Source organism: Eucyclogobius newberryi, unplaced genomic scaffold (genome assembly GCF_026437365.1).
Source record: "Eucyclogobius newberryi isolate DKJ021-1_F unplaced genomic scaffold, fEucNew1.0.hap1 SCAF_15, whole genome shotgun sequence".
In the NCBI taxonomy this organism is placed as follows: Eukaryota; Metazoa; Chordata; class Actinopteri; order Gobiiformes; family Gobiidae; genus Eucyclogobius; species Eucyclogobius newberryi.
The window spans coordinates 867,201-878,114 of NW_027315779.1; the positions used below are offsets into that span (position 1 = coordinate 867,201).

At 41.0% G+C, this 10,914-nt stretch overlaps 1 protein-coding gene across 2 annotated transcripts in view; it reads right to left on the bottom strand.

Annotated features, from left to right (window-relative positions):
• Nucleotides 1-10,914, bottom strand: part of sh3pxd2b (SH3 and PX domains 2B) — an 85,788-nt gene that overhangs the window by 67,969 nt on the left and 6,905 nt on the right. For both annotated transcript variants that reach the window (XM_072445687.1, XM_072445686.1), the window contains exon 2: nt 4,803-4,883. In XM_072445687.1, coding sequence (XP_072301788.1) covers nt 4,803-4,883 — 81 coding nt within the window. The remainder of the gene's footprint in view (nt 1-4,802; nt 4,884-10,914) is intronic.

The following is a 10,914-nucleotide window of genomic DNA, read 5'->3' on the forward strand; positions in this document are numbered from 1 at the left end:
GAGGACCAGTAGTAGTCATTTTATTTGTTTTACTTGAATAATTCTGAAGAAATAACGCCGCTGCGGTCGTTCGGTGCAACATTAGAACTGAAGATGGAAACTATGTATCAGCTGTTTGAGTTGGAACCTTCAAGCGTCTCCTCCGAGTGGAAAACTCCTCGCACTGTTGCCAGGACGATTCTCTAATAATATATAGTTACTGTGCGTCTCAAAAGACATTCGTATGGATTAAATAATAGCCTTTCCGTGTAATATTCGTGCTATTATTTCACGTTACATTTGTACTAAAACATGTGTCATTTCAATGGTCTGATTATTAGCTCTGTATTTGCACCATCAATATTGCATCTTGGGTAATAAATGTGTCAGCTATTTTGATGTAACCGTGACTTGTGAAGTGAAGGTTGTTTATTAGTAGTTATATATTTTTTGTGGTTGAGCCAAAGTCAAAGGCGTGGCCTTCATTAGATAAAAAGTGGATTCTAAAATACCAGACACATTTGGACATCACTTTGCTCAGATAATTCCTTATTTTCAGCGAGTATAGTTAAATAAAAAGTGTATTCCAGTCATCGCACATGTGCATCAGCCGTCGATGGGAAACAGTGACTCACACGTCCATCGTTACCTGGTAAAATGACATATTCTTGGTCATCGTCGGTTTACTTTATTTTAAAAAATCCCCATTCGGTTCATGAAAAAATATATATTCAACTCTTTTCTCTGCTCGTCTCCATGGAGATGTTATCTTTTTGCCTGTAATATTCCACTGTATGGCATTAAATTGAAGGGTATGTATGGAATTAATTCAGGGTAAGCAATAATAATAAAACAAAATAAAATACAATAAAAAAACAAAATAAAAAAATACAATAAAAATACAATTAGAAAAAAATAAAAAAAGATACACACATAATATCATCTCCATGGAGAAAAGCAGCAGTGCACCATAAATGTTAGCGCACCATTAAGACACTAAGAAAATGACTACTTTTTGTGTGGATACATTGCACCTTTTCCAAAATGATATGGCAATAATCCAGATCCTGGAACAATAACATCACTAATCCATTTATTAAAAGAGATTTAGACTTAATCAATTCTGCTGAATTCTGCAAAATGCTGTTGCCTTAAGGTGAGTTCATGCATTAATGGCAAATGGGAGATAAGATATGGGCCACTTTGAAAGGTCTTCCCAGTTTACCTCCAGTTTAACTCCAGTTTAACTCCAGTTCACCTCCAGTTTACTTCCAGTTTACCTCCAGTTTATCAGCAGTTTAACTCCAGTTTATATCCAGTTTACCTCCAGTTTATCACCAGTTGATCTCCAGTTTATCTCCAGTTTACCACCAGTTTATCTCCAGTTTACCATCAGTTTAACACCACTTTATCTCCAGTTTACCTCTAGTTTATCTCCAGTTTAACACCAGTTTATCTCCAGTTTACCTCCAGTTTAACACCACTTTATCTCCAGTTTACCTCTAGTTTATCTCCAGTTTAACACCAGTTTATCTCCAGTTTACCTCCAGTTTAACACCACTTTATCTCCAGTTTACCTCTAGTTTATCTCCAGTTTAACACCAGTTTATCTCCAGTTTACCTCCAGTTTAACACCACTTTATCTCCAGTTTACCTCCAGTTTATCTCCAGTTTACCTCCAGTTTATCTCCAGTTTATCTCCAGTTTATCTCCAGTTTAACACCAGTTTAACACCACTTTATCTCCAGTTTACCTCCAGTTTATCTCCAGTTTACCTCCAGTTTATCTCCAGTTTATCTCCAGTTTAACACCAGTTTACCTCCAGTTTATCTTCAGTTTATCTCCAGTTTATCTTCAGTTTATCTCCAGTTTACCTCCAGTTTAACACCACTTTATCTCCAGTTTACCTCCAGTTTATCTCCAGTTTACCTCCAGTTTATCTCCAGTTTATCTCCAGTTTAACACCAGTTTACCTCCAGTTTATCTTCAGTTTATCTCCAGTTTACCTCCAGTTTACCTCCAGTTTATCTCCAGTTTACCTCCAGTTTATCTTCAGTTTATCTCCAGTTTACCTCCAGTTTACCTCCAGTTTACCTCCAGTTTACCTCCAGTTTACCTCCAGTTTATCTCCAGTTTAACACAAGTTTATCTCCAGTTTATCTCCAGTTTATCTCCAGTTTATCTCCAGTTTAACACCAGTTTATCTCCAGTTTATCTCCAGTTTACCTCCAGTTTATCTCCAGTTTACCTCCAGTTTATCTCCAGTTTATCTCCAGTTTATCTCCAGGCCCTTCACACCTTTGGTAGTTTAAATGAAGCTCTTAGTGAGTCAACAGTGACATCATGATCAAAGAAAACCCCTTTAACAGTGACAATTCATGAATCACAGCCCGAAAAAAGACCCAAGGAAGAAACATGACTACATTCTAGGTAAGGACATGTCCAACAGAAAGAGGGCGTGTCCAACAGAAAGAGGGCGTGTTCAACAGAAAGAGGGCGTGTCCAACAGAAAGAGGGCGTGTCCAACAGAAAGGCTGATCCTGCTGAGAGCTGGTGATGGTAAAGCACTTCCATGTCACATAATAAAGCTTTAGAAACAGTGGTGGAAGCTGAGCGATGCTCATCCGTGTGAGAAAGCATCAGTGACAAATAGGGATGTTGTCACGGTGACTGGTTATGGAGGGAAAAGGAAAGGATTGCTAGACTTCTCCTGGTGCTGGGTTCAGTACCCGCTTGTCTTCATGTTCCATAGTATGACATTGTACTTATCTATCTTGCATTTATTCAATTGCAAATACCGTATTTTCCGGACTATAAGTCGCACCAGCCCAAAAATGTATAATAGAGAAGAAAAAAACATATATAAGTCGCACTGAAGTATAAAATGCGGTTTTAAGTGTGAAAATAACAAAAATAATCACATATAAGTCCCTCCGGAGTATAAGTATTTAAGTATAAATGTAAGTATAAGTCGCACCCTGGCCAAAACTTTGAAAAAAGGTGCCATTTATAGTTCGGAAAATACGGTACTTTTAATCTGAACCATGACAAAAACGCCACTTTACAATGAGAAGGCTGTAACTCCAAAACGACTTAAATATCGTCCATTGCAAGAGGACCAGTGGTAGTAATTTGATCTTTTCTACAGTTATAATTCGATGTCAAGTGCAGAGTCTTTTATTAAAACTATTAAACATGGCAGAAATGTTTAACTACCAGGGTGAAAAGTGATATTTCTGCTCTTTTGTGCTTCATTTCATGGTTCATTCAGGTTTTTTGCAAGACTTCAACACCAACAAAGAAACGTTTGAGCAAATTCCCGATGCTTTGTTACGATAGTGTCTGAATATTGTTGTCAAGATGAGGAAAACTACACCGAGATATTCATTTTTGTCAGTATTCTAAGGCTCCTATGACGCTAAAGTGGTTTGTTTTCCCTGCTGCAGCCACAGGAAACACACTGCAGCTCTCATTGATCAGTGTGTCTCTCATGACTCACGCTCGGCCCATCCTAATCAATTAAAAGCTTCCCAATTGGATTAGTGTCTGGTCTACAGCGGGACCGGTCCAGACCTCACATGTTTCTAGTTTCCAGTTTGAGACGACGCGTTGTCTTCGGTTTGACGTCTTTGCCCCGTCAGAAAAGAGGAAGAGAAACGAGCGCCGCGCGTGACGAGATTTCCCTTTTTGCGAGTGTCCAGTGAGACGTCCGGCGGCCGCGTGATTCGGACGCGATGATTCGGACGTGATGCGGTCGAACGATGGCGTCAGACACGACTTTTCTTCGCCGTTTAAAGAAGTCGCGTGTCGAACATTATATTATTACATAATAACAATATATCAACTCAACGTTTTTTTTTTCAATAAAGTGCGCACTATGTTTGGTGTGTTGTACATATAAATTATAGTTTTACACCGATCAAGTAGGTATTTGTGGAGAAAACGTTGAAATAATTGGTTTAAAATAACAGGAAGTGACATCACACTATGTACACTCATTCCAGTCCAAAGTTTATGCATAATTTACACAAAGAAATGCATTTTTTGACCCTCTAAAAACCAGTTCAACAAAATAAAGTCGCTCTCATATATTCTTATTATTGGATGCATTTTTTCCAAGTGGTTGCTGGGTAATTTCCTAGTGTGATGTCATCAATTACAAACAGGAAGTGAAATTATAAAGCTAAAAAAGATGCTCTTCTGCAATGACATTTTCATAATTTCCAGCAAAATTCTAAATATATTTGTCTTAACTGCGTTTTAGTTCAATGAGTCGTGCGACCTGTAGGGGGCGCTTTGACGGGACAAACACTGAAGACTGAAGTTTTCCCTCTTGTGCTACGCCAGCCGGACTTAAAGCTTTTTGTTGCATTAAGTCTCTCATTTTAACCTTTTTATAACATTGTTCTCTCATCCCCAAAACAGGCTTTTAGATAGAGACCCGTCTTCCCGTATTTTGGACGGGGTATTTCAAAATGTGGACGGGCTTTTTCGAATGCAGGGACGGCCATTTTATTCATAAATCTTAGAAAAAAAAGGGAATATTATCATTAAATCGAGTCGGGAAGCATTTGACAGTTTTTTTCAGACGTTTTTTGGCCTAGTCGGCCCCCGGACCCCCGGACAGAACTGTTTGGACGGGGTGTTTTCAGATCCCATCTAAAAGCCTGGCCCCGCCTTCTGCGCTGTTTTTCAGTCCATCAATCATTCTGTCTGGGTGCGTACGGTATATTAGCGCGCCGGGCCACGTCGCTCACATCGCTAGCTTTTGTTTTATCTCCCCGACAACACCGATGGAAAGTACTGCGTTTGTGCTCTCGTACCTGAAGGTCGAAGAACTTGCTGTAGCGTCTGAAGATGGCGTCCGTGCTGCCATCGCTCCAGTAAACTTTGATGATGTAAACCTGCAAAACAAGACAACGTACACAATATTATACACAATATTATATACGATATTATACACCATATTATACACAATATTATACACAATATTATACACGATATTATATACCATATTATACACCATATTATACACCATATTATACACCATATTATACACCATATTATACACCATATTATACACCATATTATACACAATATTATACACCATATTATACACAATATTATACACCATATTATACACCATATTATACACCATATTATACACCATATTATACACAATATTATACACCATATTATACACCATATTATACACAATATTATACACCATATTATACACCATATTATACACCATATTATACACCATATTATACACAATATTATATACGATATTATACACCACATTATACACAATATTATATACGATATTATACACAATATTATACATAATATTATACAAAATATTATATACGATATTATACACCATATTATACACCATATTATACACAATATTATATACGATATTATACACCATATTATACACAATATTATACACAATATTATATACGATATTATACACCACATTATACACAATATTATATACGATATTATACACAATATTATACATAATATTATACAAAATATTATATACGATATTATACACCATATTATACACCATATTATACACAATATTATATACGATATTATACATGATATTATATACGATATTATACACCACATTATACACAATATTATATACGATATTATACACAATATTATACAAAATATTATATACGATATTATACACAATATTATATACGATATTATACACCACATTATACACAATATTATATACGATATTATACACAATATTATACAAAATATTATATACGATATTATACACAATATTATATACGATATTATACACCATATTATACACGATATTATATACGATATTATACATGATATTATATACGATATTATACACCACATTATACAAAATATTATATACGATATTATACACAATATTATACACCATATTATACACCATATTATACACCATATTATACACCATATTATACACCATATTATACACCATATTATACACCATATTATACACCATATTATACACAATATTATACACAATATTATACACAATATTATACACCATATTATACACCATATTATACACCATATTATACACCATATTATACACAATATTATACACAATATTATACACAATATTATACACAATATTATACACAATATTATACACAATATTATACACCATATTATACACCATATTATACACCATATTATACACCATATTATACACCATATTATACACCATATTATACACCATATTATACACCATATTATACACGATATTATATACGATATTATACACCATATTATACACCATATTATACACCATATTATACACCATATTATACACCATATTATACACCATATTATACACAATATTATACACAATATTATACACCATATTATACACCATATTATACACCATATTATACACCATATTATACACCATATTATACACCATATTATACACAATATTATACACAATATTATACACCATATTATACACCATATTATACACCATATTATACACAATATTATACACCATATTATATACGATATTATACACCATATTATACACAATATTATACACAATATTATATACGATATTATACACCACATTATACACAATATTATATACGATATTATACACAATATTATACATAATATTATACAAAATATTATATACGATATTATACACCATATTATACACCATATTATACACAATATTATATACGATATTATACATGATATTATATACGATATTATACACCACATTATACACAATATTATATACGATATTATACACAATATTATACAAAATATTATATACGATATTATACACAATATTATATACGATATTATACACCACATTATACACAATATTATATACGATATTATACACAATATTATACAAAATATTATATACGATATTATACACAATATTATATACGATATTATACACCATATTATACACAATATTATATACGATATTATACATGATATTATATACGATATTATACACCACATTATACACAATATTATATACGATATTATACACAATATTATACAAAATATTATATACGATATTATACACAATATTATATACGATATTATACACCACATTATACACAATATTATATACGATATTATACACAATATTATACAAAATATTATATACGATATTATACACAATATTATATACGATATTATACACCATATTATACGCGATAAGAAGAAATACATGTGAATAAATACGCCAAGAAATCCTTGAGGTTGAACAAAGTATGAAACACAAAAGTAAAATAAGCACTAAATACATCAGGCTTAATTATTTATATATATATTGTATTTTCTAAAGTTTTAATAATTTGTTATTGACAGATATTGTAGATCTGAACTAGATTATTTAACTTATTTTCCGGACTATAAGTAGTAGTAGTATAAATCGCACCAGCCAAAAAATGCTCCAATTGCACTGGAGTATGAAATGCTGTTACAAGTGTGAAAATAACAAATAATATCACATAAAAGTCGCTCTGGAGTATAAGTATATAAGTATAAGTACGAGTATAAGTCACGATGGGAAGATCAACACATGCTCAGAATACCACTGACTCTTAATAATCACCCAAGAACGAGCCGGAGTTTGAGGTCATTCCAGGCAAAGGTATTTCTCCTGCTTATCTGAAGCTGAAGGAGCAGAGGAGGAGGAGACAGAGGAGGAGAGAGAGGAGGAGACAGAGGAGGAGGAGAGAGAGGAGGAGAGCGAGGAGGAGGAGAGAGAGGAGGAGACAGAGGAGGAGGAGACAGAGGAGGAGGAGACAGAGGAGGAGACAGAGGAGGAGACAGAGGAGGAGACAGAGGAGGAGGAGAGCGAGGAGGATGAGGAGAGAGAGGAGGAGGAGACAGAGGAGGAGGAGAGAGAGGAGGAGAGAGAGGAGGAGACAGAGGAGGAGGAGAGAGAGGAGGAGAGCGAGGAGGAGGAGAGAGAGGAGGAGACAGAGGAGGAGGAGACAGAGGAGGAGGAGACAGAGGAGGAGACAGAGGAGGAGACAGAGGAGGAGACAGAGGAGGAGGAGAGCGAGGAGGATGAGGAGAGAGAGGAGGAGGAGACAGAGGAGGAGGAGAGAGAGGAGGAGAGAGAGGAGGAGACAGAGGAGGAGGAGAGAGAGGAGGAGAGCGAGGAGGAGGAGAGAGAGGAGGAGACAGAGGAGGAGGAGACAGAGGAGGAGGAGACAGAGGAGGAGAGAGAGGAGGAGACAGAGGAGGAGACAGAGGAGGAGGAGAGCGAGGAGGATGAGGAGAGAGAGGAGGAGGAGACAGAGGAGGAGGAGAGAGAGGAGGAGAGCGAGGAGGAGGAGAGAGAGGAGGAGACAGAGGAGGAGGAGACAGAGGAGGAGGAGACAGAGGAGGAGGAGACAGAGGAGGAGAGAGAGGAGGAGACAGAGGAGGAGGAGAGAGAGGAGAGCGAGGAGGAGACAGAGGAGGAGGAGACAGAGGAGGAGAGAGAGGAGGAGACAGAGGAGGAGGAGAGAGAGGAGGAGAGCGAGGAGGAGGAGAGAGAGGAGGAGACAGAGGAGGAGGAGACAGAGGAGGAGGAGACAGAGGAGGAGAGAGAGGAGGAGACAGAGGAGGAGACAGAGGAGGAGGAGAGCGAGGAGGATGAGGAGAGAGAGGAGGAGGAGACAGAGGAGGAGGAGAGAGAGGAGGAGAGCGAGGAGGAGGAGAGAGAGGAGGAGACAGAGGAGGAGGAGACAGAGGAGGAGGAGACAGAGGAGGAGAGAGAGGAGGAGACAGAGGAGGAGGAGAGAGAGGAGGAGAGCGAGGAGGAGACAGAGGAGGAGGAGACAGAGGAGGAGAGAGAGGAGGAGAGAGAGGAGGAGAGAGAGGAGGAGACAGAGGAGGAGGAGAGCGAGGAGGATGAGGAGAGAGAGGAGGAGGAGACAGAGGAGACAGAGGAGGAGGAGAGAGAGGAGGAGAGAGAGGAGGAGGAGAGAGAGGAGGAGAGAGAGAGAGAGAGGAGGAGAGAGAGGAGGAGAGAGAGGAGGAGGAGGAGGAGAGCGAGGAGGAGGAGGAGAGAGAGGAGGAGGAGACAGAGGAGGAGGAGAGAGAGGAGGAGAGAGAGGAGGAGGAGAGAGAGGAGGAGGAGACAGAGGAGGAGAGAGAGGAGGAGACAGAGGAGGAGGAGAGAGAGGAGGAGAGCGAGGAGGAGGAGAGAGAGGAGGAGACAGAGGAGGAGGAGACAGAGGAGGAGAGAGAGGAGGAGAGAGAGGAGGAGACAGAGGAGGAGACAGAGGAGGAGGAGAGCGAGGAGGATGAGGAGAGAGAGGAGGAGGAGACAGAGGAGGAGGAGAGAGAGGAGGAGAGCGAGGAGGAGGAGAGAGAGGAGGAGACAGAGGAGGAGGAGACAGAGGAGGAGGAGACAGAGGAGGAGAGAGAGGAGGAGACAGAGGAGGAGGAGAGCGAGGAGGAGACAGAGGAGGAGGAGACAGAGGAGGAGGAGACAGAGGAGGAGAGAGAGGAGGAGAGAGAGGAGGAGACAGAGGAGGAGGGGAGCGAGGAGGATGAGGAGAGAGAGGAGGAGGAGACAGAGGAGACAGAGGAGGAGGAGAGAGAGGAGGAGAGAGAGGAGGAGGAGAGAGAGGAGGAGAGAGAGAGAGAGAGGAGGAGAGAGAGGAGGAGAGAGAGGAGGAGGAGAGCGAGGAGGAGGAGGAGAGAGAGGAGGAGGAGACAGAGGAGGAGGAGAGAGAAGAGGAGAGAGAGGAGGAGGAGAGAGAGGAGGAGGAGACAGAGGAGGAGAGAGAGGAGGAGAGAGAGGAGGAGGAGACAGAGGAGGAGGAGGAGGAGGAGACAGAGGAGGAGGAGGAGGAGGAGGAGGAGGAGACAGAGGAGGAGGAGAGAGAGGAGGAGGAGAGAGAGGAGGAGGAGACAGAGGAGGAGGAGAGAGAGGAGGAGAGAGAGGAGGCGGAGAGAGAGGAGGAGACAGAGGAGGAGGAGGAGACAGAGGAGGAGGAGGAGGAGGAGACAGAGGAGGAGGAGAGAGAGGAGGAGGAGAGAGACAGAGGAGGAGACAGAGGAGGAGGAGACAGAGGAGGGGGAGGAGGAGGAGGAGAGAGAGGAGGAGGAGGAGGAGACAGAGGAGGAGAGAGAGGAGAGAGCGAGGAGGAGACAGAGAAGGAGGAGGAGAGAGAGAGGTGGAGACAGAGGAGGAGAGAGAGGAGGAGGAGGAAGAGAGAGAGAGGAGGAGACAGAGGAGGAGGAGAGAGAGGAGGAGACAGAGGAGGAGGAGGAGACAGAGGAGACAGAGGAGGAGGAGGAGAGATGAGGAGGAGAGAGAGGAGGAGGGGGATGAGAGAGAGGTGGAGACAGAGGAGGAGAGAGAGGAGGAGGAGGAGACAGAGGAGGAGGAGGAGAGAGAGAGGTGGAGACAGAGGAGGAGAGAGAGGAGGAGGAGGAAGAGAGAGAGAGGAGGAGACAGAGGAGGAGGAGAGAGAGGAGGAGACAGAGGAGGAGGAGGAGACAGAGGAGGAGGAGGAGAGAGAGAGGAGGAGGAGGAGAGAGAGGAGGAGGAGAGAGAGGAGGAGGAGACAGAGGAGGAGGAGGAGAGAGAGAGGAGGAGGAGGAGAGAGAGGAGGAGACAGAGGAGGAGGAGGAGGAGACAGAGGAGGAGGAGGAGAGAGAGAGGAGACAGAGGAGGAGGAGAGAGAGGAGGAGACAGAGGAGGAGGAGGAGAGAGAGGAGGAGACAGAGGAGGAGGAGAGAGAGGAGGAGGAGAGAGAAAGAGAGAGGAGGAGACAGGAGAGAGAGAGGAGGAGGAGGAGGAGGAGGAGAGAGAGGAGGAGACAGAGGAGGAGGAGACAGAGGAGGAGAGAGAGGAGGAGAGAGAGGAGAAGGAGACAGAGGAGGAGGAGAGAGAGAGGAGGAGACAGA